This window comes from Rhineura floridana, chromosome 5 (genome assembly GCF_030035675.1).
Source record: "Rhineura floridana isolate rRhiFlo1 chromosome 5, rRhiFlo1.hap2, whole genome shotgun sequence".
NCBI classification, from domain to species: domain Eukaryota; kingdom Metazoa; phylum Chordata; class Lepidosauria; order Squamata; family Rhineuridae; genus Rhineura; species Rhineura floridana.
Window position 1 is genome coordinate 51,852,206 of NC_084484.1, and position 27,420 is coordinate 51,879,625.

Sequence of the window (27,420 nt, forward strand, 5' to 3'; positions counted from 1 at the left end):
CTGGCCTCCTCGCCCTGCTGCCGAACTCGCTCTGCTGCTTAACTCGCCTTGATGCTTTGTCAGCTGGGGCTCCCTCTAGCTCGTGAAGCAGCATGCTTAATGCTTAATGGTGGGTGTAATCTGCTATTTGGATTACCACATTGATATATAATTAGTCACATAATAATCCAGTACTGTATCAAAAAAACAGACGTCACCTTGCTACACCTACCTATCCCATCTAGTTTCATGCACACAGTATATGGAAGTGGTCATCTTCAGCCTTGCCTAAGAGTTTGTTGTTTTAAAAAAATATATAGGTGGTAGGTGCCTTTATAGTTTTTAAAAAAGTAGGTAGGTGAGTGGAGCATAGTGTGCCCCATCTTTATAGCCCCTGAGGGCTAGGGCTAATACTTGCCTTTGCAGGGGTCCTGGCTGCATAGTAAAAAGGCCTCTGCTTTTACTTTAAATTGGGGGTAAGAACCAACTAAGACAGAGGGAAAAGTAAGGGCATGTGTGTTCATTTGGGGTAGCTTTTTTATAAATTCCTGGAGGTGGGGAGATAGTTTTCACAGGTTTTGAGCAAGTTAACTTGTCTTGGGGGGGGGGGGTTGATGACAGCACACCTCAACTTTCAAGATTCCAAATATACCAAACAGCCCAAGAAGGCTGAAGACTCCAACATACTACATCCCTTAACAGGTGGAACCTCTGTTTCATAGTCATATCCTCTGGCAAATAATTATTGTATCCCTCTAACAGGAAAATGCAAACAACTTCCTAAAACTCAGAAGCTTTTGTGCAATTAGAAGCTATGATGTATAAAGATAAGTGAGTAGGTATGCTTATTCCCCCAAACCATGCATATTTGTTGCCAGACGGCTCCTAAAATCATACAGCTAACCCCCAGATTGTTTAAAATACTGCTTGCAATGCAGGCCTTGTATTTCAAAAGTCACCCTTCTACCGCCCAAAGAAACAAAGCAAAACCTGGATTTCCTCCTGTGATCAGGACAGAGATCCAATTGTTCATTAAGGGAGAACCTCAGTATCATGCTTGAGCTAAAACTGCTCTGCTTGCCCAACAGTCTTTTTGCCCATCCTTTCGGGAGATCATTCAAGGAAGGGAACGTGCACTGAAGCTCTTATGCCCACTAGTGAGCTGTGCGGTAGAGCAACATTCTTAACCCTCGATAAACACTATAGTGCAGAGGTTCCCAAACTTTTTCCTCCATGGACAACTTAAGATTTTTTTTCTGCCGTTGTAGCCATTTTAATTCTCTGTGCTAGATGCTGTATGACTTTCCATTTTATTTTTATTGCTTCTTTTATTTCTTGTAATAAAATGCAATGTAAGAAATACAAAGCAATAAAATACAATGAAAAATTATGAACATTTAATACAGACATGCCATGGACCACCTGAATGAGGCTGAAGGACCACTGGTAGTCCAAGGGACCACAGTTGGGGAACTCTTGGTATAGTGGAAAGTGTAATGGCAGGCACACTAGTGACTTGTGGCAAGTCAACACAGCACAGAGGCAAATGAAGAGAATATTGTAGCTCAGTTTTCTAAAAAAATCTTATCCATTACTAAAGAGAGTACTGGGACCCAGGCACATTTCACTATGTAGATCCAAGAAAAGGAAATTTCAAAATAAAATTTATTTTGTATTTTCATACTGATATTTATAAATCTATGTATTTAAATATTACAAAATATTTTGAAAGTATGCCGTGCATTTGTTCAAAAAAGTTAACACATTTTATTCGCACAGAAATTAAGGTGTTTTTGCTTTTACAAAAAAAAAACAAATTACCCAGTTCAAGGAAAGGGTGGAGATAATTGGTCATGTCAACACTAATAGAAGCTGAAGAAACTGTGCATCAGTGCAATTAAGAGAAGGAATGTACCCAGTTTTGCAGTATTTTGCCTATTTTAAATATTGTCCATTTATGTCTGACCAATCACATTTGCTCTACATGTTTCTCGCAGTTTGTCTATTGTAGCCATCCTCAGACTTCCAGGCTCTGTAAATATTTTCTAGAATTAAGAATTTAAAAGTTGTTAGTATAAACCAGGGCACTATCATTTTTTTTACAAGTGGTGTATTTTCTGCACACCATTATTCTCATGATTCAAGTCTCTTGAAACATGATCACAACAGACTGGATCCAGACTTGCCCTTCCATGAATAGAAGGGTTCTGCTGTTTGTGGAGCAGTCAGAGAGCCAGTGGAAGTTCTCATTGGAGAACAGAGGCAATTTGACAATTGCCAGCTGCAGGTTCAAGCACTACCTCCCATGCTGTTCTATAGGGAAACTTGATCCTCTGGAGCAGCTTTATATGAGGTTCCATAGAGCATCAACCATAGACAGAGGTTGCATCCAACCCAATTTCAAAATATTATGAAAATTCACACTGAAGTAATACACTGAACAGCTACAGCAAAAAAAAAATTGAAGGCTACCAATGTCCACAGCCTTTCTAGCAAATTTATAATTTTCTAAAACATGGGACACCCACCTGCATGAAAGTGTGACACTCTGTTACAAACGGCCCTTCGGTGATTTGCTTAAAATTTTCACAGATATCTGGGAAGTTAGTGGATTCCAAAATGAAAGCTTGGTGTTGCTTAATTAGTGTTAAGGCCACGCGAAATATTATTTTTGATCCCTCGTAGAATAAGCAGTCCCAAATTCGAAGTACAGTCTGTAGAAGACAGAATTTTGTTTAAAGGCATAACTAGAGCATGTCTAAGCCCATGCACTTAAAGTTGGACAATCTAACAAAAAAACCCACACAGCTGAAAATACCATCAAGTTCTCACTTGCCTCTACTGGAAGAATGTCAATGAACAAACATATAAACCAACGGGACACCACCAAAGTCCACATGACACCATGCTTCTCCATCAACTCTGCAATGGCTGGAACTTTCATTTTCACAAGCTCTCCAAGAACTTCTTGATCTGTCTTCAGACCCATCATTTCTGGACTATAATAATCTTTAGAGGGGGAAGGGGGAAACAAAAGCTAATCACAAAAAAGGTCAATTGCTAATATTTAATTTTTTAAAAAAAGTATATGGGGAGGGGAAAATAACATTTTTCAAAAGGTAAACTGTGGCATGTCTTTCCTATTAAGAGTAAAGGGCTTTAAAAGTTACAGAAGATTTGTACATGGCTTGTATCTTATGCAATAAAAGGTACCATTCAACTTGTTTTTTTAAAAAGTAAAAGGCTCAGCCCCACCAATTGTGGCAGCTGTTAGAGAGATCAACTTGTGCTATAACTGGGAGGGGTTGAGCAACTGTAATGTTTGTCAGAATGTGTGTTCCCTGGCTTGAGCAGGCCCAGTTCTAGCTGTGCAAATGCATAGTAGACCAGGCACCGTATGTGTTACCCAGGTTTATCCTTAAATATATCTCACACCCTACCTATAACTGAAACATGGTTCCAAGGGCACATGGCACTATTAGACAGTTATTTCACCATTCATCATTACACCATTCATCATGAACAGGTCACAAGAGAGTTCCATAAACTTGTGCTGGCCTTGGTAGCCAACCATAATTTGTGATGTACACAAGTACATAGCTCCTCTCAACCCTTACGTTCTGCCAGATGCACAGAAAACGGGAAAGGAGGGATAGATGGTTGCCAGAAAGGCTTTGGGATCACTGTTAGTCATCGGAAACTACATTTGTGGGTCCCTAGATGGGATACTGCCTGAAAACCCTATAGAAACTGCTCCAAGCTAGTTCCTAATGTAAGACTACAGAAACGGATGCCACTATTACAACTTTGGGGCAAGTGGCCCAAAACGGCAGGTAATTAATTCCAGTCATTCCACCTCAAGTAATTTCCCCTATTTACATATATTTGAAAGAAACAAGACAAATTTAACTGATTTTCTTTTATAAAGCCTCCAGAGGGTGCTCTGTGACTTGGCGTAAGTCACCAGGCAGGAAGTTCTACATTTCTGTAATCATTTGATCTGTTGAAAGGGAACAGCAGTTGCTGCTTTCAGTCTCTGAAACCAGAGCAGAAAATGAATGCTAAAGCTCCCCACAAAAATAGCAGGGCATCATTCCAAGCTGCTAGAAAACTAGACGGAGGTTACACACAATATTATTGAATCAACCTGTTCATGATCAGAAAACAGTAAGCAAACTGATCAGAGAAGTCAACCAGAAATTAAAAGTATTCTTAATTTGTGCTCCAGTGCTTATATGGCTTTTCTCCAGCACCACAGAGTCTGCCTTGTTCCACACAGAATATTAACAAAAGAGAAAGAGGGAAGGCCCTTTCAGTACAAGAATGTTCAAGCTGGCTTACTACTACAACATATTTAAAATCAAACCACAACAATCAAAAAACCAGAAGAACTAAAGATAAAAAAATAGCACCAGAACCCTCAAGAGCCATTTTATCAATTAAAAAAACAGAAATAAAGAATAGTTTTTACCTAATGCTGAAAGATGATCAAGTTTGGCACCAGCAAGGGAATTTCACAGCCAAGGTACCACCATTAAGGAGGACCTACACGTGGTAGCTACCCACCTAAAAAGTCAGGGACGTCTAGAGTCAGGCCTACGATGGTGATCTTTATTGGTTGGGGCATCTCATAAAGGTGTAAGTTGTCCTTCATTTACACACTAATGGACTAATATATCCAATTCTATGGGCTGGCTTAAGCTGCAGAGACATTAACTTGTGCAAAGCAACAAGCCATTGTTCATGTGCTAGGAAGAAGCTCAAAGGAAAGGTTTAAGATTTCATTTCACTGACAAATAATTGTTTTGAATATGACACTGAATATTGAGAGCAATGGAATAACCTGCCTGCAGCAGCTCTAAAGTGATCAGAGGGAAATAAAGGTAACTGACTTCTGGCACGGATCAAAGCTTAAAATTAACTGTCCCGTTTTTTTAAAAAAACCTAATCGTTCTATGGATTGTTTAACCATCAGTTGACTATGAAAGTGCCTGAGACTTAACCAATGTCCTATGTTACCTACTTCTTTCCCTTCTGTTATTACTTTGCTTACCATTTCCCCCATTTCAAATCTCCTCTAATATCATCAATCATGGTCAATTAAAATTTGAAGCATTCACACTGGCCCTGTGACATCCAAGTTGTAAAGCTTGTAAACAGATTTAGAATATTCCATTCTCGGAGTAACCAGCCTTAAGTCATGAAATAGATGAAACACTTCAGGCGATAGATTTTGTCATAGCTTAGGTGAGTTGCGTTCAACACTACAAAAAAACAAAATACACAGCTGCAATAGAGACACAATGAAGCTAGTTCCCTTAAGTGCCAAACCTGCATTTTACCAAAGTGGTTTTAGTATTCACGTATTAGTTTGAAAGGCTCTTCAGGCAATTCTTGCACAGCAATCTTGACAAATTTCTTAAACTGTATTAACTTTGCAATACAGCATGCAAACTGTTTTCTCCCACAAGAGTTAAATAGCTTTTGAGCCTCTCATGCAATTTATGATATAGCCTGAAAGTGGGAGAGAGGCAATTCAAATGTGCGTTCTGGCCAACATAGGCTTTACATTGGCATTACAAAACAACTGAAGCTCAAGGCGCTTTTATTTCATTTTTTCTTTTTAAACATGTGAAAGTGCTCTAAGAGAGTATTTCCCTATCCCAGTTGTAATTAACTTTGCATTTCCCAATGTTCTGGATGGTAGCGTTCTTTATACTGTTTCATCTCCCAACATACACCTCTAATTCAGAGAGCCATAGAAGCAGCTGAAAACCGCACTTGTGCTGCTGTGCCCACAGAAGAAAAGCTCCTAAGACAAGGCACATGGGATCCCTATCAGATTATTTTGCAGCACAGGATTGTGCATGCGTGCTCCCATTGTTGGATGAAGTATTTTATGCACCCAGAGTAGGCTTTTAGTACTCATAGTTCAACAGAATTCGGTTTGCCAGATTTGCTTGAGTCTTGGTATGTGATCTTTTATAACACATAAATGAAGTTTCAGTTGCCTTCTAGTCTTATAAAAGAGTAATGAGATTTACAGGGAATAAGGAATAAAGATTATAAAGCCTCTGTAACCCTGTTCTCTGCCACAAAGGAATTAAAAAAGAATATCCAGAAATATAGGGTGATGCAGTTTCCTGACTTTTTATAGATTTAAATATTTATCTTAAGAAGAACAATGTACAGACGCTTATTATCCATCTTTCAAAATGCCTCTTATATATACATGGCCACTTAAATGTAAATACAAGGTTGTTGTGTCCACTTCTACAAGAATATTTTAGAAAAACTTTAGAAACTTGGAGTCATCCTCTGAAGTTACAATATTATACGATTAGACTATCCATTTGATCAGCAAGGTCATTCCTACTTAGTACCCTTCAAACACAGAAAATGAGTGTGTCACAAAGACAAAATTGATGAGTCTGACATACCAGGCAATATTCGACCAATGAGAGCATCTAACAACCAGAAGGACTCCTCTTCATTCCTTGTAATAAGAATCAGGTAGCCTGCTATGAAATTCATACCCTAAAATAAAAATAAACAATTTATCTATCTAAAAGCTCTGGCTTGATTTCATGTTGAGAAAAGTAATCCTAACAGAGCCAAGATAATAAAATGCAAGTGGGGGGAACCCCACTGAATTAATGTTGATGAAAAATCAAATTTTAAAATGTAAAGAAGCCATTTGTGTTTGCAGATAGAATTAAAACACTTCTGAAGCTGCATTCAAAGGAAAATTATGTTTGGGCCACTTTGACTACAGCACTGGGAGACTGAAGAAGACCTGCCCTGGGAGTGAGTACTTGACCATCTAGGTGCTTGCTTGTTTGCTTGCCCCCCTGCCAGGTTGCTATCTTGAGACAGCTGAGGTGTCTGGTAAGTGCAGTAAGGACTGGCACTCCCTGCCTGACCCTGAATCCAGGGGGAGGCTGCAGTCAATCTTGCAGCCTTTTGCATCAGCTCCTGGCTGGGTCAGGGGGCATAACAGCCTGGCAGCCTTTGGTAGTCGGGTCTGCCGCTGCCAGGGTCACCACCAAAGGAGCAACTCCAAAGGGGAGCCCCTTAGGGAGTCCTGAGGGCATGGGTGCTACCCCCTTCTATTTTTATTTTAAAACCAATCTAAGGTAGATTGGTAGGGGGAAGGGTGTAAGGCACATGTGTGGTTCCTGCACAGGATGAGAGCCTGTGCAGAACTGTGTGAAAGGAGAAAGTCACCAGATGCCTTCAGAGTGAGAGTCTGCAACTGGCAGAAGGCTGTCCCTCCCTGGGTGTGATACGGGGAGAGCGTAGATGTGCCCTGTGTGAAAGTTATTGGGTGGGTCTGTTCGTTTCCAATTCTCTCAGAAGCATACTGGGATAACGGTTCCTGGCAGGTTTTGTTGGTTGGCCTTGTTGTGTCTGTATCATGTGTTTAGGAGGAGTCTTGGAAAAGAGGGACATGGGTGATGCTACCCCAATTGCAGTGATCATGGGCAGAGGGAGGTATAGCCCTGAGGAGACAATGAGCTACCACGGAAGACGAGGGCGAGGCTATCTACACCTTGTTCTTTGCACCCACTCCTCTCATGGATGGGTTCCTGGTTGCTCATCTGCTGTGCCCACTGGCCTGTGTGTTGTTTAACACCAGATCCGTACACAAAGAGACCACACTCATCCATGATTTGATCATGGATGAGGGTGCCGATTTGGTGTGCATTACCGAGACCTGGGTGGGTGAGCTGAGGGGAGTTGATCTGACCCAGTTTTGCCCACCTGGATATTTGGTGCAAAACCAGCACAGGCTGCAAGAACAGGGGGGAGGGGTTGCTGTGGACTGTACAACTTCCATCTCTGTCACCAGGAAACCATTCTGTCTTGGAGCTGGCTGTGAGGGCCTGCACCTGGTGTCTGGCCAAGAAGACAGTAAACTAAGGTTGCTGCCAGTGTACCTTCCACCCTGCTGCCCAGAAACTTCTCTGACCAAGATGGCAGAGGCCATTTCAGCTGTAGTAATGGAGGAGCCCATAACGATAGTCCTGGGTGATTTTAATTTCCGGGTTAAAGCTGTCTCTAGTGTTCTGGCTTGGGACTTCATGGCCTCCATGGCAACCATGGAGCTGTCTCAAGTTGTCACCGTTTCAACACATAGGGCAGGGCATACCCTCAACTTGATTTTTGCTCCAGATGGAAGAAGGGGTGGTCTGGATATGGGGGTGGATGGATGTTACCCCACTGTCGTGATCAGACCGCTTCCTGGTGAAATTTAAACTTACGGCTCCAATCCTCTCCTGAAGGGATAGTGGACAAATTAAGATGGTCCACTCCCTGAAACTAACAGAATCCACTGGATTTCTGAATGCCCTGGGGGAGTTGCCAGTAGATAGAGCAGGTGACCCTGTTAAAGCCCTTGTCACGCTGTGGAACAATAAGACATGCTGGACTCCGGCATTGTGGAGCCCGGTTTGCACCTTGGTACACTAGTGAACTAAGGGAAATGAAACAGGCCGGATGACAGCTAGAGCACAAGTGGCAAAAGACGTGCTGTGAGGCTAATGAGGCACGAGAAAACATAACCATGCTTGTGTGGTGGTGAGGGTGGCAAAGAAGACCCACTTCTCTGCCTCCATCAAGTAGCTGTCCAGTGGAGCTTTTTTGTATTGTCAAGGGTCAGGAAATGGACTTTTAGACCCTTCAGAGGCCCACTGTGAATGGTTGATGCTAACCCAATTGCAGTGATCATGGATAGAGGGAGGTATAGCCATGGTATAGCAATCTTGATGCCCCATCTACATCTACTGTAGTCCCCAGTGAGGTGTCCAGTGCAACATCTGCTGTCTTGGGATCAGTTTCAGTTGATGCAGTCTGACAACATGGACAAGAGGCTTGCAACGATGCAACCAGCAACATGTCTTCTCCACCCTTGCCCTTCTTGGCTCATTAAAGCTTGCTGATTGGATCTAGGGTGTGGGCAATAGGTCTTTGCAGAACGGAGTGATCCCAGCTGTCCTGAAAGAGGTGGTGATCCGACCACTCCCGAAAAAGTTCATGCTAGACCCACTGGTTTGTGACAACTACCGCTCAGTCGCAAATCCCCCATCTTAGGGGATGTGATTGAGAGGGTTGTGGCAAGTATTCTTGGAGGAAACAGATTATCTTGACCCACTTCAGTCTGGGTCCAGGCCTGGTTATGGGATTGAATAGGCTTTGGTCGCCCTGATCAGGAGAAGGACAGAGGGAGATCTTACTTGATCTCTCAGTGGCTTTTGATACCGTTAACCATGGTCTCCTTCTGAGCCAACTTGGTTAGATGGGTATCGGAGGCAGATTTGGAGATGCAGTCCTGATTGCAGGTGTTGCCATCACTCACTGCTCAGAGGCAGGTCATCAAATTCTTTCAAGCTACAAAGGAAGTGGATTGGACTGTGAAAGACTAACCCAAATTTTGTTTACATTTTTACGAATTAGTAGGGCAGTACAATATCTCAGAGAGGAGGTTTCCTGCTGCCCTGGTTCATTCACTATAGCTGCCCAATTTCCCTGCTTTTTAAAGTTTGATAGAAATATCTGTTGGCTATAGGTACGTTCTTAAACTACAAGGGTTTTTTTTTTTGCCTTTTAGTGAATATTTCTGCAACTTTTATTGAAAACACATGACCATGAATTCACAAACTGAGTAACACCTAGTCACACTCACAGCAGTTGCTAGTCTAGAAATTGGAAGTGTGTAAATTGTAAAATTGTTTTTAAACATTCATGAATACTAGTATCAGTTGCACTCATTCAAGGTAGCTTTTGAATGCATCTTCAGTTTCCTGTTTTTCTTTTGAAACCTCCCTGCTCCTTTCATCAATCATTCTTCTTACTATCCTCTTCCATGGCAGAAAATGAGGATCTCTCAATAAACAATGCATCTGGTCTCAAGCAGGAAGAAAAAATAATCCCAACACTGACGGTACTGGGATAAACTAGAAGTTCTTCTACAACTAACCTTTCAGTTAATGCAAAATAAGACCAATTGTTCTTTTAAATTTCAAGAATTCATAACCATCTGCTCATGTCTAATGGGCATTGTTCAAAGGGTTTGTTTTCAATTCCCTCCCCACCCTATATGTAAAAAACAAACTGTTCTATGTTATTGGGGTATTTGCCCTCTTATTGTGAGGATATCTTTTCAGTCCTTATCCTGCCAACTTGCTCAACAATAGCAACCATGGTGACAGAGTTTAGCACTGCAACAGACACAAAAGGCTGCCCCTCAGGAGACATTCATGGAGCAAACTAATCGTATATGCCAGCATAAAGTAGTACTAACACTGCAGCATATAATAGCAAAGCAAGACTGTCTAATTCTTAAGGGAAAGTTCACAGTGATGTTTCTTAGCAAGCTAACTATCTGAGACATTAATAGTACAAGCATTAGCAAGGTCCTGAAACACAAAAAACACATGTAATGTACCATGTACTTGGTGGATGTTGAAAAGGGCTGAAAGCATTGTAATCTGCCCCCTGTTCAGCACACTGTCTTTTATCTAGTTGAAAAGGCTTTGCCTTCTTTTTAAGAAGTGCTTAATTTTTGTTTTACAAGGTCTCCCAACGGATGCTCTGATTTAACAATGCATTTTAGTGAACAGTGGCAGCTCTCGTCATAATTAGGGCCACCATCCAGCAAGAAGATGGAAAGGTAGGTGGATTTGGAATGGTTCCTCTAACTCAGAGGTGGGGAACCCATAGCCCTCCAGATGTTATTGTCCTCCAACTCCCAACCAATGTTCAGGGATGATGGGAGGAGGAGGCCAACAACATCAAGAGGACCACAGGTTCTCCATCCCTGTTACAGTTCCTACAATGGAAAAACCATTTACAGCCAGACGCTACACTATTGTACCTACAAGGCAGCTACTAGGTCAAGTATTCTTGCACTAGTACAAAGACACATCCAGTCCTCTCATGTTAGCCTTTTTACCAGACCCAGCACTGGACCTGCAACCACCAGCAGTATTGCTCCCACACTGCCCCTGCATAGCATCTGTGTGCCGTTATGTCAGCCAAAAGTTCACTTTAGTGCTCTTCTGTTACACTTGTGAGTTTTAAACAGTGCTGTTTGCATCATTGTGGCTAAAATGAATCCTTTGGCCTCTGCTTACTATCTTCAGCTTGATTATTTGTCAACACAGTCCTTTGAAGTCAATAATATTTCACAAAGTTTTGATCTGATATGCCAGAAAACAATGAAGGTAACAGCCTTAGGTGCATACCACGTTGCATGCTGTGAGTGCCCCTTGTTCTGAGCTTGGTTGTCTTCCTTCTCCCCCACATCCCAGCATCACCTTGCAGGTTCTGATGCTTGGGAGCAGGAGGGCAGGGCAAGTTGGCCTTTCAGAGTTTGACTGGAATAAATATATGGTGTGCATATATTTATGCACACCATTTCTAGGAATGTTGACATGTGAGACCTTGCAGCTCCAGAGCTGGTGTGAAGGCTCTGAGTGCCAGTCAAGAAGCTATTCTGGACAGGGCTAGAAAGCTACAAATGAAGAAAGCAAACTGGAAGGTACTAACTTTAAAAGTGTGCCCAAAATTTAGGATATTATAGTAAGACTAAAATGCAACTATGAGACAATTAAGTGCATGAAATCTATATCGTTTGAATCTTGCATTGCCATCAAGTAGTATAAATGGTTTTGCTTCAGAAGAAACACACACTTGCATTCTTAATGTTCCATACCTGGCAGTATCCCACAGACTGATTATGGTGTCCATATGCCACTAATACGTTGTAGAGTGTCTTCTGTAAACAGGGATCAGCAGTTTTGCGGAACCTTACATTATCTGGAAATGTCCTATTCATGTCTAAAATAAAGGAAACAACTATTTAAAAGATATCTATAAAGCAGTATGATTCATGGAACAGAGTCTTGGGATTTGAAATTATATTGGAGGTCAACTCACTCATGATCCCAACAGATGACAAAAAAAACCCATCTGGAATTCCATGCCATAGGATTGCTCAACAATACTGCCTAAGAATCCTACTGAAAAGATCACAGTTGCCCTATGCATGCATTACTTGAGTGTAGGGAATGCTCAAATACAGACTGCAGTGGGGCCATGCTTTTACATCAGGCACACTAAGCATGGCAGTCTCTATAGAAAAATCAATGTGCAAGTACCTCCTAGCATCTACGGGCTCCATGCATTTGGGTCACCCATGCAACCTTCCTATACAAATTGTGCTCAATGTGCAGTTGTTAAAAAAACAACCTGGTGGAAGACTACAAACACAGCCCCACTCTGATCTGTAGTTAAATATGCTGTACACATGAGTAATGTGTGTGTATGGCTAGTCTTTGTGTAGTTAGGCACATATGCATAAAACACTTCTAAATCTTTGGGCCATATGCACTTGATTGTATCCCTGCATCCTGATCCTAAAACATGTTTATTTACAATAATTCCCAATGAATTCAGTGAGCTTTACTTCTTGGTAAGTACATCAGTATAACAGTGGTTAAGAAAGCTTTTATCAGCCCTAATAAAATTAAAGAAACAAGACAGAGACTAACCTATGGGCATATAACAAGATGGATAAAAATATAGCCAAGGATGAAATACTGTATAAACCAATGATCTCACTGAAACCTGTACTGCCCTATTAGCTCTAGGTGAAGATGACCTCACAAATAGAACACTGTAGATTTTAACATGGACAAAACTATGCTTTGCCCAATTCATATGTGGGTTAATCCCCAAACTGGCTTGGCTGTTTTCTTTTTGTACTGGTTTATTTTAAAGGATCTTCTAAACATGATATTTTGCTAATGCTTCAATGGGGGGTGGGAATGAGTCACAACTGGAGAGCATGCTCCTTTTTTATGCAAGTGAAAGAAAAAGAACAAGACAATTTCAGTACAGAAATGCACACTGATGTTATTTCGTTTTTATTTACTTCTACCTCTTATCTGTGACTAGGCTGAATGTCAAAACACTTATTCTTTCATGAGGCAATCTAAAGTCTAATTTAGCCTAAACATTAGTACTGAAGAAAAAAGAAGTTGTTTTAAACTAGTTTAAACATCTTAAGACCAATATTTTTCTATAGTTTTTTAAAACACCATAATTGAATAGCCAATGTGTTACAATATTTTTATTACTTCCTTCTGCTTGAATTAAGTTTTTTTTAATGATATGTTATTTTTTGTAAGTCAAGGAATTCTGATCTTAAAAGACAATGAATTAAATCCAGTGTCCCCCGAGTTCAAAACTATAGTGACAGCTGCTGGTTTTGACAGAAGGGGTGCCTGTTGGAGGGAATGACAATTCAGTTGTTCCTTTAACACACAAGGATAGTTAACAATAGAAATGCAGCAGTGCCTGACATATGGTCAGCACTGTATTTGTAATCCCAGCCTAGAGACTGAAACCACACAAAGACACACACATGCTGGATGTGGATAGCTACATGGAACTACATTTATTTTATCTATTTATTTATTTATTATTTGATATATATCCCGACCTTCCTCCCAGCAGGAGCCCAGGGCGGCGCTACACGCAAGAATCCATCTTGAGCATGTGGTTCCCAATCCAACAAGGATCATTCTTGTCACCACCACATACAGTAAATTTACCGAGTAAACTGAAGGTGAAATGCCTTTCATGAACTTACTTCCACATACATTAGTATGATCCAGTGTGTATACATGGCATACTTTCATCCATCACAACAGCAACATGGCAACACACAAATGAGTGTGGGAGGTAATAGATAACAGTAGAGGATTTAAGGAGATGATGTAAAAAAAAAACACCTCATCCGTTGTCGCAAGCTTCTGCAGTGTTAGCTGTATGGTTAACTATACTTTGAAAGCTTTTTTTTAAGAAAGGTTTTTGAAGATGTTTTGTTTTAATGTGTTTTAACGTTTGTTTTTATGATGTTTTAAAGTTTTTAGTGCTTTTGTTTGCCACCCTGGGCTCCTGCTGGGAGGAAAGGTGGGATATAAATCAAATAATAAATAAATGAATAAATAACACATTTTAGTTTTTTAACCTATTTAGAAGAGTTGGAGTGGGGGAGGGGAGAGATGGGAAAGGAAATTTCCTTCTCTGCCCAGCCTCTTCTCCCCTCATGTGTTTTGAAGAGGTGGGTCACAGACAGAAGACAAGGTAATTCTTTCCCCTTCTCATCTCAAGAAAGGTGTCTTCTTCTCATATAAAAGGGCTCCTTGCCATGTCATGCAAGCTATACCCTCTTCTATAAAACTATTACAAGGTGCAAGTCCTTTATCCTCTTTTGCATCTGGCCACCTTACACGCAAATGTCCTTGGAGATGCAGTCAAATGGAAAACCAAAGCATGGAACAAGGTCTTTATGCTCAGATCAGCACATTCCTAGTGACTACTTCCACAATTTTAAAGTGTGCCATCACAAATAAAGGAATTGATGCCTGGAAGCCAAAGCTCAATTCTTGAAGGGCTCAGATTATTTGCTGGAATGACTAAGTCCCAGGGTATGGTCTGAAGGCACATGAGGCCGCCACTATGCTGAAGCTAAGAAGGTCTGGGTATGGTGGGTGCCTGGATAGCAGGTTACCTAGGAACCATATGTACGCTGCCTTGGGCTCCATGATGGCAGCATGTAAATATAAGAAAAAACAAATAAATAAATAAATAGGATTCACAATGCAAATGTGCCCTTTGGGAACACAGAGATGCAGACATTATGAAAGAGTTCTATGTAGCATATCATGTAGCATTTATGTACAAGGAACCTGTTTGTTTTTTTTCCTTAGTCCACCCAGCAGTCATACTTGGAGTTTTTTTGAAACTGAGTATACTTTTGAATATTCAAGATTAGGGTAGCCACATGCAGAAAAAGAACAGGGTTCCTTCACTATACAGGTGCAGATGAAATCCCCCCCTTTCCCACTCCACCCCCAAAGCTATTAAAAGGAACAGGAGCCCTGTCCTGGTTTTGTTCTGGCCATCTTTTATATACAGGATTCATTTTACAGCAATGCAGGCAAAGTACTGTGGGTATATATCCAGCAAAGCTTGTATCTAAACAAATCTGAGCTGGACTATAACCCACAAAAGCTTATTTATTTATTTAAAGTATTTATAAGCAGTACTTTTCATAGAAGTACATCAAGGCTGCTTACAACATGCAAGACACAGTAAAAATTAAAAACCAATAAAAACATCATTAAAACAATAAAACCATCAATAAATACTGCATTGGTTAGAGAGAAATTCATGTTACAAAGGCCTGTCTAACAGGTTCAGTTTTCAAGAGATGCCTAAAAGAAAGGCTAAAAGAAATGCCACAATAAATCTGCTGGCCTTTTAAAAATGCCACAAGACTGTATATGTGCTTCATTTGACACGTGCCTGTGGATTTAGCATCCTATTGCATCTCTCCAGGACTGCAGAGGAGTCTTTTCTTATTTCCTTGGATTTCAGGGATTATCCTCTAGTCTAGGGGATCCCAACAGTCTGTTAAAATGACCTTGAATTATCACCATAGTTGCTTACCTAGAACATTAGCTTTGTGGTAGCTTGATGCAGCGATTCTATCTCAGTTTACGGCATTTAGATGCAAAATCCCTATTTTTATTTCCTAAGTTAACTATTCAAAGTCTACCAGAATCGTTATAAAAGAGAGTAATCAATTACAACACACTTCCAGTCTAAAAAGAAAAAAGCAAAGAATTACAAAAGACTCCTCCTAATAAGCTCTCTAGTATTGTTAGCACAGAACAACATGAACTTCAACTATTTAGAACCATTATCTCATTATTCTGAAGATGAATAACCATACATTAACTAAGTATCACCAGCTATCCATCCTTCCAAAATTCACTCTGAAAGTATCATTTATAGCATCCTAAACTTACTTTAGAATCTGTGTCTAGTTACACTTACAGGACCCGAAACTTGAGCTGTATATTACAAATAGTACTGACACTTGATTGACAGAAACATGTCTATCAAACCAAGTAAGCCATTTGCACAGGAAAAGAGCTATATACAATGAAAAGAATAAGCACCAGAATTGCCAAGACAACGGTCCCCACTGACACAAATTATTGAAGAGGGCTGCAATAAGTCTCATGTGGCTCCATAACCCTGCACAAGGCTACAATTTCCCACACCTTTCCCTAAGCATGGAATGTTGGACTACAGGTAAACAATGAGATAGAAGAACCACATATGTTTAGAACTAACCTGTCTTAATTGTATCCATCAGTTTGTCATTTTTGTCTCCCTCAAGTAATTTCTGGTAGTATCCAGGGTTTTGTTGCATGTGGGATTGAGCGCCACTTGTCACCATCCAAACCAGTGCACGGTGTTCATTTGGAATGCCTTTCCTGATATAGCGTTTCACTAAAAAAAAAACACAATTATATTATTTAAAACATGTTTTTGGATACTTAAAGTACAAAAAAACCCCACCAAAGTGAAGGGTCATAAAGATGATTTAACAATTGCTGATAATTCCTCAGAAGAGTAATAAACCAACATCTGGGTGATCTTACTGAAAAAGGCAGAAAACTTCAGTGACAAGATAAAATATGGGGGGGAAGTATTAGCTTCAAAACATTTCAGATAACCAAAAATCCTGAGAGAGGCACTTTGTGTGTATCATGGGGAAGGGCAAAGAGACAATGTTTTATTTATTTATTGTGTACCCTCTGTACCTCCAGCTCTTACTTATGTTCATTGGTGGGGGCTTCTAATGCAACAAACTAAGCTCAAGGCTCTTCCATTCCCACCAATGGTTTCCAGGTCACGTCAATCCTGAAGCCATTGGGCAAATTTATGCTGGGCTAAAAGACAAGTACTCCTTCAGCTGCCCTCACTGCCAGCCCACTTTGGCCAACAGCAAGCAACTATGTGCTGCTCTCTTTTTTTAGGAATAATAATATTTAATATTTGAATAATGCTTTAAATGGTCCAAAGAGCTTTACATTCATTATGTAGTTGCAGGCCTTACAAGAACCCGATATGCGGTATGCCTCGTAGTATCGCAGTCTCTTAGCCTCTATGCTACACCAGGTCTGACAAAAGCATGTAGTGCAATCGTTAGCTGGTGCCAGGTTGCTGAGTTTTGTTTACTTTATTTATTTGATTCCATTTATGAGTTGTTTCCCATAAAATATCTCAAAGCAATTTCACAGTAGAACAAAAACAATTTAAAATTCCATATGTCCTACAGTTTCAAATCCCATAAAGATACAGACTAGGATAAAGATCTCTTCTTAAAAGGCTTGTTGAAAAAGGAGGGTCTTCAACAGGCCCTGAAAAGTCAATAGAGACAGCACCCATCTGATGTGTCAAGGGTTTTAGGGGGCTTACTGGGAAGGGGTAGTTGCAATCTCCTATTTTCCTGCTTCTCTACACTGCAGATAGCCCCATCATATCTGCATGGGGGCACAGAGGCTAATATAAGTAGCAACAATTAGTATAAGCTCTGACTCAGCTATAGTAGTACAACATCTTGCCCCAAGTCAATGTCTGCGAAGTTTGTCTTGCTGTAGAAAAAGATAGCCATATTGAAGGATAATGGCCTATTGCACCTTAACAAATGAAATAAAACAACTACTAGTGCTAGAACCAACAGATCAGGATTAAAGAACTAAAAAAGAATGAGGGAAGAAGGTAGCTTTTGCAGAAGACATATCCTACAGATATTTGATCCCTTCATCCGTCTTTGGTTGTGCAAATGGAAGGAAGCTTGCACAACCAATCTTTCTCCTCCCCCTCCCCCTACAACCCATTATTATTAGTTCATATCCTGCTCTTCCTCCCGAAGGAGCCCAGAAAACTCTCTACACAGGGTCACCCCTCCAAAAACAATATCATGGGCTGTGTTGTGAGGTAGATCCATTTCTCATTATGTTTTAGGCAGAAACTTCATTTGATACAGAATATAGCTGCTCAGGTGCTGCTTGGAGATGGTCAGAACATTATTATTATCATTATTATTAAGTAATTATTGTAGCCTGCCCTACATCCAAGGATCTCAGTGCAGGTTAAAACTATACTGCATCCAATAAATAGAGCAGGTAAAAACACAACTTCAAAATTACAGCATAAAGCTTCACATTAGACTATTTATTATATAATATAGTTACTGGTTGTCAGTGTGATTTCAGGCCCAACTCAAAGTGCTGGTTTTGACCTTTAAAGCCCTAATGGTAAATGGCCAGGTTATTAGAAGGGACACCTTCACCAGCATGAATATGCTTGTGACTCAAGAATGGCCTTGGAAGCCCTATTCATTGGCCCACTAATAAGACCAGCTAGACTGGTAGACACCAGAAATGAGGAATTTTCTGTTCTGGCTCCTATTATGAGTTTCCCATTGTGTGGGATGTATGAATGCCTCCATCAGTGCCAACTTTCAAAAACGCTTTGAAGACCCATCTATTCAGTTTGGATTATAACAAAGATGATTTTCTTAACATTGCTGCTTGATTTTAGAGTACTGTTAAGACTTGCAGGTTACTGCAATGTGTGATTATTTTTATGCTGGACTGAAAAAAAATGTTCTGAGGGTTGCCTAATTTGTATTTCTTGCTCACAAGGTTTATGGCATTTTTGTTCTTTTTAATGAATTTGAAATGTCACTGTGATTTTATCTGTTCCTTGGAAGCTACCTAGAGGGCAGCCAAAAAGTCCTTTAAATAAAATAAATCCTTTTTAATTCAAACATTATTTGAGAATATTTTAATCTCACTATGATTTCACAATAAATTAATTCAACTCTCAAAATACTGTAGGCGTTCCAAAAGCAAAACAACTCTCATCTAATAAAGTGGATCGGTGGAGGGGAGGAATCTGTTTTTCCTGGGATGTTATAACATGTAGATATTTATAGCACCATGTTTGAATATTGTTTCCATAATGTCTCTTGCATTTGCAGCTGACCCTTTCTCATCACGGCTATTGATTTTGAAATTATAGCCAGCTTGAAACACAGTTAAATCAGACACTGCAAACAGAGATAGCCTTATGACTTTGGTGGACAGTGCAAGGGGAAAGCAGCTCTGTGACTTAACACACATTATCCCTTAACATTGTTGTCACTATGACAGCAGAGCTATAGTCCTCTAATGAAAAAAAGTAAGTTCTGGAGACCATTCATCCATTTCTCAAATAGCAGCCTATCACTGCATAACTCTACAATCTCTTACTTTTTTGAGTGTTTATTATTATTATTATGCTACTCCATCTTAAACTTGAAGGAACTCGATGAGATTGATTCAGGAAAGGGAGGACCCAAATATATCTCAAACTATTCTACTTGGGTTTGAGCCAATTTCTAACCACATCCATTAAATATTACAAAATTAAAACCTTATCAAGTGCACTTGTGAAGTGAATCTTTTAAAGAGAGAATTCTTATTTTTACTCTAAATGGAAACCAAACTTCACAAGCTTATCACAGTGCTGAGAAAATCCCAGAAAGCACCTGAGTGCCCAGAATACATTGCTGAAATTTAGAAAGCTGAGGACTGCCACCTAAAGAATTAGTCTTTAGGCACAGAATAACCTTCAAATATTTTGCCGTCCTTGTGTGGCTTAATCACATCCCAATTAGGCCCTACCATTGGCTAATTGCCTAATTATGAGAAACAACCACCAATTAGTGGTGTTCATTCACCTAACTGGTTATAGCAGTTTTATATCTACAGGTCAACTTTATAATTGCATGCTACTTGTTACCATCCAAGTGGTAAACTGCAATTGTTAGGCAAACAGTGAATCATGAACTCGCCCAACCCTCTTCTGAGTCTGGTGTAACTTATTCTTCTCTGAATTCCCCTTTTCCTATTCAATCCATGAAGGCTATCCAAATGCAAACGTGACAACCTTTTAATTAGCGACAGCCTCATGATTCATCATCAAACTTTGTCCTATACATCTCTCTTAAACCGAGCGAGTTTAATCTCATAAGCATGGATTCCCCCTTCTACAACCACAGTTTTGTTGATGGAATGCGATTCTTTCACATCCCCTTTCTGTTGCAGCCCTCTGCAACCCCTGAAAATCTGCTCCCAAGTGTTGGAGACCTTCTAGTACAGTACAAGATGTGGCATGGGGGCTGCAGCAGGGGGGAATCTGCAAAAAACAAACAAACACAAGGACCCTCTTTTGACTGAGCATTAGTGAATACAAAGTTAAACTCATTTTATTTCTTAAAAGGAGTGCAACACTATTGCCATTGAAGCAACACATTGATGTACCTTCATTCAGAATTTAAATTTGCTTTTATAATGAATTACTTTGAAAATCTAGGTTTCCAAATATGCCACAGTTTAGAAAATGCAGAGGGGGAGGAAAATGATGTTAGAGAGAAAAATAAGAGATTTTCTATTCATGGCAACTTGCTGTACTGGGTTTGCAACAAATAATTGCGGTTACCAGACGTCTGAAGTAGCCAACAGATTTTCTTACAAGGACAAAACCTACGTAGAAAGAAAGCAACGTATACATGATCAGCTGCCAAAATAAGGGTTACCCTCGAAGTTTTTCCATCACTGGGCTGCATTCTTAAATCTGCTTACCTGGGAGTAAGCCACGCTGAACTCACTGGAAAATAAGTTTGAGCAGATATGTATAGGAATGCACTGTTTGTCCAAAAAAATCTGACTAATGCCCAGGGTGGTGTGTATGAAATATTAGCACTACAATAAATCTGAAAATAGGGCAGACACCACATTAAAAAAAAAAACCTCTTGAAAATGCTTCAAGTAAGATTTCAGAAAGGAGACAACAGCAAGGAACAGCAAAGAAGAGGTATCTTTAAATTCAAAGTGTAGTTTTCATATTTCTGTTAAGAAATCCTACATCAATACTGGAATCTTACCTTTTAAACTTTTTGGTATGCCACTGTTACCCTTTAGAAGCTTGGACCACTTAATTGCTCTCCTAGTAAGTATCACTAGGTACCTAGAAAAAAAATCTTCATATGTTGCATAGTCAAAGTCTGCTGGCCTCTCAAATCCATATGGATCTACTCTGCAATATAAAAGAAATTATTGTACGGATGTATGTCGATTTATGTAGTTATATAAGCATCATACACTTAAAGTTATTTTTTCAGAAAGGCAGCTTAGAGGAAGGAAATGTTTAACTTAAAAATGGCAGAAGGGAAAACATGCATCAACTTCCAATGCCAGAAAAGACTCAATAAACCTTCTGGAAGTTTAGAAGATGATTCCAGTTTGGTAGACACCTAGCTAACACCTATTAGGTTTGGGAGCGGTGGCTGGTGCTCATTGGTACTGGTAGAGCAGAAGGCAAAGAGGCCAACAGTAGGTGGAGCTAGAGCAAATGACAGGGAGAGCAAACTAATTATAGTTTTGCCCCATCGTCCTCCCTGGTGAGTCTACAATGGCAACACTGAGGAGGGGGAGGAAGCTGACAGCCAGTGCTATGCACCGAAATGAATGTAAGTAAGAAGCAAGCAAGTGGGGGCTGGCTGAGGGCAAAGTGAAATTGGTGGGGCAGTGCCCCATTCACCCTAATAAGCCAGCCACCAGCTTGATCTCAAGCATTCTTAGTGGGATGTTAGAGCAAGTTAATTGTATTTTTATAGATTGTGGCTTTTTTGTATCTGCTGTTTAAAATGTTTTGACTTATGTTGTACACCTCTTAGAGTTTTATTTAAATATAAGCAGTATATAAATGATCTAAATAAATAATAATAATAATTTCATGGCAACACTATGTGCAATGCTCAATGTATCATTTGAAAACATATTTTGGCTATTTGTTTAATAATAGGCATATGTGTTATTTTCCAAATAGAAGAAGTGTTTCTGTTTATGGAAGGGCTAGTCTGGAGTCAACCTGTGTAAGCTGTAAAGACATTGTGTAAATTACAGGTATTGTAGAGAAGCAAGCAATTAAGGAAACAATCTTACAAGAGAGTAGGTACCTAAAAACATAAACCAAGATATTCTCAGATCAAATTTTATTTCAACTACAAATACACTCGGGGGGCAGAAGCAATCCATTGTTCTCTTAGCCTAACTATCTGAGATATATACAACTTTACAGGGCTGTTGTACAAATTACTGAGATACTGCATATAAAATATTATAAAGAGTGGTAATTTACCATTCTAATTATATTTGTGTGACTGGTACATTAATGGACCATTTACACTTTGTGGCCCAATTAGAAATTTTCTGTGATTTAATCCTGAATTATTATTTCTCTTTTATTAGTACTTGTTAAAACTCAGAAATCTTTTCAGAGTGACCAGAATCAGGTTTATTCAGAATCAGTAATGTTTTTTTCAGACAAGGAAATCTTGGATATTGTATTATATTTATTAGGTTTATATCCTTTCCTTCCTCCTAGTAGGAGCCCAGGGTGACATATTTTAGTGATGGTGAACCCTTGCGGATTAGACAAGACCCTCTCAGGTCACTGTGTGCTTTCTATAAAATTCTGAACTTCATCAAGCTCTATTATGTGAACAATATTGATTGAACATACACACACAAACCAGGTCAATCAGAAATTTTTCCCCCCATTTTCAGCTCCCTTTAGCCACTGATTATTAGCTTCTTGAATACATAGCCAAACCAAGAAATAATATCTATTTCATAATGTACTTAAAGAGATATGGTCTGCAACAGGGGCAAGTGCTTAAATGCCATTGGTTTCAACTGAACCCAAGCGTGCATTAAATGTGCAGGAGATGTATCCACTACACAAGTTTTAGAAAGCCCAGCACTTCAGCACAAGTGCATTATACATTTAACTATCAGATACAAAAGCCATGTCTTTGTCAAGTATTCTGTAGCAACGTATGTGCTATTCACTAATAGGCAAAAAACTTTGCGGTTTAAGATCATACCTATAGCCAACAGATATTTCTATCAAACTTTAACAAGCAGGGGAATTGTGCAGCTACAGTGAATGCACTAGGGGAGCAGGAGACCTGACCTCCTCTCTGAGACTCTGGACTGCCCTACAAATTTGTCAAAATGCAAACACCACTTGGGTTGGTCAATCCATTTGCTGTGTAGCTTGGAAGAATTTGGTAACGTGCCTATTAGTGAATTTCCCTGCTTTTTAATCCGGGAGGTAAGAAAGGGGATCCTGTCCAAGTTTGCTGAGAATGGATTGATCATTTGCATGCTTATTGAGTTCAGCGGAATTTACTCCCCTGCAATCATGCTTAGGATAGGTGAAATTGACCACAGGGGGTGGGGAGGGGAGGAGGAGGACGAGGGAGAGGAAGAAATGCAGAGGGGAGGACTGGGATGGGAGCAGGGAGGAGGGGGAGGGGAGGAGAAGAACAGGTTTGATCATTTGCATGTTTATTGAATTCAGTGCGATTTACTCCCATGCAATCACGCTTAGGATAGGTAAAAGAGACTGGGCGGGAGGGAGGGAGGGCTGGAGTGGGCAGAGGAGGAGAAAGAAGGCAGAGGAGGAGAAAGAAGGCAGAGGAGGAGAAAGAAGGCAGAGGAGGAGAAAGAAGGCAGAGGAGGAGAAAGAAGGCAGAGGAGGAGAAAGAAGGCAGAGGAGGAGAAAGAAGGCAGAGGAGGAGAAAGAAGGCAGAGGAGGAGAAAGAAGGCAGAGGAGAGGGGAAGGAGGGGGAAAGCAGGTCTGATCATTTGCATGCTTATTGAGTTCAATGGGATTTACTCCTATGCAATCATGGTTTGGATAGGAAAAACTGACCATGGAGGAGGGGGAAGGGGAAAGAGGGTATTGGAGGGGGACAAAGGAAGGGGGAGGGGAGGGCAGGTTTGATCATTTGCATGCTTATAGAGTTCAATGGCATTTACTTCCGTGCAATCATGCTTAAGATAAGTAAAACTGACCATGGGGATGAGGAAGGGGATGGGTAGGGAGGGGCAAAGGAAGGGGGAGGGAAGGGGCAAGAGGGAGGGGATAGGAGGGAGGAGAAGGGAGGGTGGGTTTGATCATTAGCATACTTTTTGAGTTCAATGGGATTTATTTCTGTGCAATCATGTTTGAAAATGGAAATGGACTGCCTTCAAGTCAATCCTGACTTATGTTGACCCTATGAATAGGGTTTTCATGGTAAAAGGTATTCAGAGGGGGTTTACCATTGCCTTCCTCAAGGCTGAGAGGCAGTGACTGGCCCAAGGTCACCCAGTGTGCTTCATGGCTGTGTGGGGATTCGAATCCTGGTCTCCCAGATCATAGTCAAACACTGACCTGGGGGAGGGTCAGGGAGGGGAGCGGAGGAGATTGGGTGGGTGGGCACTGGGCAGAGGGAAGCCCCTTTCTTTTCCAAAAGGAAAATATTGTGAACAGTATCACTGTTTTTCAGCCTTTCCCCCACCTTTTTATTCTACAGCAGGCACATGTAGCCTCCCACCCAAATTTAAACCAAAACTGCCCCTGGCCACATCCACACCAGGCCTTTATTTCACTTTGGAGAGTCATGGCTTCTCTCAAAGAATCCTGGGAAGTGTAGTTAGTGAAGGGTGCTGAGAGTTGCTAGGAGACACCCTGTTCCCCTCACAGACTTCAATCAGAGTGTCTGGCTGTTAAACCAGTCTGGCTGCTGAAGCTCTCTCAGTGGAACAGGAGTCTCCTCTCAACACCCTTCACAAACTACACTTCCCAGGATTCTCTGAGGGAAGCCATGGCTGTCTCAAGTGAAATTAAAGTCTGGTGTGGGTGTGGCCCCCTGATTAGGCAAGCCCAGCAGCTGTGAGTCTGGCTTTTGGAACACCGACAGTTGGTTCTTACTGAGCATGCCCAACATTATCATTCAGTTCAATGCAAAATTTCTTAAATTAATTAAAAATCAGCCAGGCATTTTTTTAAACTTTTAAACTGCAGAAGATGAGGCAAGGTCAGTATTAGGATTACAGGTACTCTGTGAACATGGCTGATTTTTAATGAATTTCAACAGATTATGAGAACTCTGACAGAAAAAAGTCCAAAAGGGCTCTGGGGTTTTTTTCTCTCTTTTTACACTTTGAACTGTCTATTCTCTGTGACTGTTTTGTGTATCACCATGAAAATTGAGAGGGTTGTTAAGCAAGCCTTTCCAAGTTCAGGACTATAAATTTTGTAAGGTTTTGTTTTGCAATGAGCTTATGGGAAGCATCAGAATAGCATGGGGGTATTTTCAATTTAACATGTCGGAATGTGAAAAGTCCCCACTGGCTATAGTATACAGCCACTATTGTGGCTGTATAGTTATGGATAACAGCATAATTCTAAAAAGTACTCTTCCAAACCACTTAGGTCCATTTTAGACATGCGGCAGAGCAAGCAGTAAAGCCTTTCGTGGACTAAACCAGTAGGACAATATGTTTCTCAGCTGCACCATTTTTTAAAAAAGTGTTACACTGTGTTTCTTTGTAACTTACACTTCATGTTTCCACACTTTCTTTGGTCTTTCATCCCTGTTGGTGGGGAAGCATTCAAACATGCCAATCTCCACATATGATTTGTGTGGAAAAAAATTTATAACTGTACTCTGCCGTATTGACAAAGGGCACCAGAACAAAGAATGCAGCAGTATCAGAGGCAGTATGTCTCTGAATATTAGTTGGTAGGAATCACAAGTGCGGAGAGCACTGTTGCCCTTGGATCCTGTTTGCAGCCTTCCCATGGTTGGTAACCATGAGTACAGTATGCTGGACAAGATGGAGCTTTTGTCCTATCAGGCTGGCCTCATGCTATAGTTTTATGTAGCATTAGCCACTGTCTGGTGATAAAGAAGGAAATACTAATCAGCCATCCTTGATGTCTCATCCATCCATCAGAGATTCCACTGAGAAAGGAAGCCTTTATAGCTACAGGGAATTTATAAACATAACTTCCATCTGGACAGTATTCAGCCTTCTCATATTCTCCAGTGTCTACTACCAACTTCTGCATACTCATTGTTAATATTTCTGTATTTATGGAGTATACATGTTATTTCAATAAATCCTACAAGAATGTGGACATTTTATTTTAATTATTTAGGCTGCCTTTCTGGACTAAGTCCATTATAATTTAAATATTATTTTACACAATAAGAACTTTAGTAACACTCTACATGACAATACCATGGGGGAAGGAAATATTTTTCAAAAACCAATTAAATTTAACATTAGAAATCTATTGTTTGAAATTAAGGTACCACTAAAAGTAAATGTTAAGAACTGAAATAAACTAATTTTCAAGTGAGTGAGTATAAAGCAGGAAGAAAATATCTGTTAAACTTCCCAAAGGAGTGTGTTCAGCATGGTAGCTTTAAACTATTAATAATCAAGTCAACAAGCAATTAGTTTTATTATGGGAATATCTGAGAGAGGTAAGTCAACTTCAAGTTCAAAAGGACTTTGCAAGTTAATTATGAAAAAATAATTAAGAGTAACTAGCTAGTCCACTGAATAAAACAGTCGTACAAACATTGCCTTCCTTAAGTGATCGTTTTCCAAATGAAACCTGAAGGGCAGAAATGACTGCCCCACTGTGAATTCAATAACGAAAGGGGAAATCAGTCAATGCAAACATTATCTTGCTAAAAATCGCACATTGATTGGGGGGAAAGGGGTGCTTCAACATTGATAATTTACCCAAAACGTAAACAAGTGTGCCGCTTTTCCTTTCTTGTGGCCCTTTTATAACATCCCAATCAAACTCTTAAAAAAAAACACACTTCCTGTTATATTACATTCACCGATACACCTGGAAAGCCACTTAACGCCAACCCAAGAAAAAATGAATTTTAAAAACAAAAAGCACCCCACACACAAAATGCGGGAGACAAGCGAAGAGTGCTCTACATTCTACAAGGACACGACACATACCTGTGGACGTTGCTCTCCCGGTCCTCTTGCTTAGCTCGCCGCTTTTCTTCCTCCTCCTCCATGGAAAGGGAGTATTCGGGATTCCTCCAGCACAGAATGGTCTAACCCCCACCCGGCTTGGCCTTCTTCTCCTCTCCCTTCGTTGGAGACGGGTCCCACCGCTGTTATCAAGAGGGGGCGCGCCTTCTCCTTTTCACGCTCCTAGAGCGCTCCTGAAGTTGGCAAAGCAGCTGCAAAGTGCCTTTGGGAATCCACAACAGGGCAGTCCATGCGGAGCGCAGCAGCAACACGTCCGCATTGGATAGGAGGAGGAGGAGGAGGAGGAGAAGAAAAGAGACGGGAAACTGGCGCAAAAGTTCAGCCGCGTCGCCCTTCACGGGCTGCTCCCGGCTCCCAGAAGGGGAACGGGACGGCGCGCTGAGTTTTTCCCGGGGTGCTACCCCGAGCTTTTCATACCACTCCTTTTCCTGCCGCGGGTGTGTGTGTGTGTAGTTCTTACCTTCAGTTTGTTTATGCCTCCCACCGGGAGTTGAGCTCTAAATTGCGCCTCCTTAAGGACAGCCAACTACTCCTGAGGTAGGCTAGCTTATGGGAACAGCTGAAGAGATTCCCCGCCCCTCGCCCCTGGGTGACT

The 27,420-nt window shown here is 40.6% G+C and overlaps 1 protein-coding gene across 2 annotated transcripts; it reads right to left on the minus strand.

Moving 5' to 3' along the window:
- Positions 1-1,683: 1,683 nt before the first annotated feature.
- On the minus strand, positions 1,684-27,420 carry GRTP1 (growth hormone regulated TBC protein 1). 2 transcript variants are annotated; one of them, XM_061626698.1, is made up of 8 exons: positions 27,286-27,420; positions 20,843-20,994; positions 16,195-16,353; positions 11,696-11,820; positions 6,420-6,516; positions 2,816-2,988; positions 2,508-2,693; positions 1,684-2,024 (listed from the first exon to the last, which is right to left on the minus strand). In XM_061626698.1, the coding sequence occupies exons 3-8, from the start codon at positions 16,298-16,300 to the stop codon at positions 1,935-1,937; spliced, it is 777 nt and encodes a 258-aa protein (XP_061482682.1). In that variant the 5' UTR covers positions 16,301-16,353; positions 20,843-20,994; positions 27,286-27,420; the 3' UTR covers positions 1,684-1,934. The 2 variants fall into 2 exon arrangements, with proteins under 2 accessions (XP_061482682.1, XP_061482681.1); XM_061626697.1 differs by lacking the exon at positions 27,286-27,420 and adding an exon at positions 26,787-27,279 and having other exon boundaries at positions 1,685-2,024.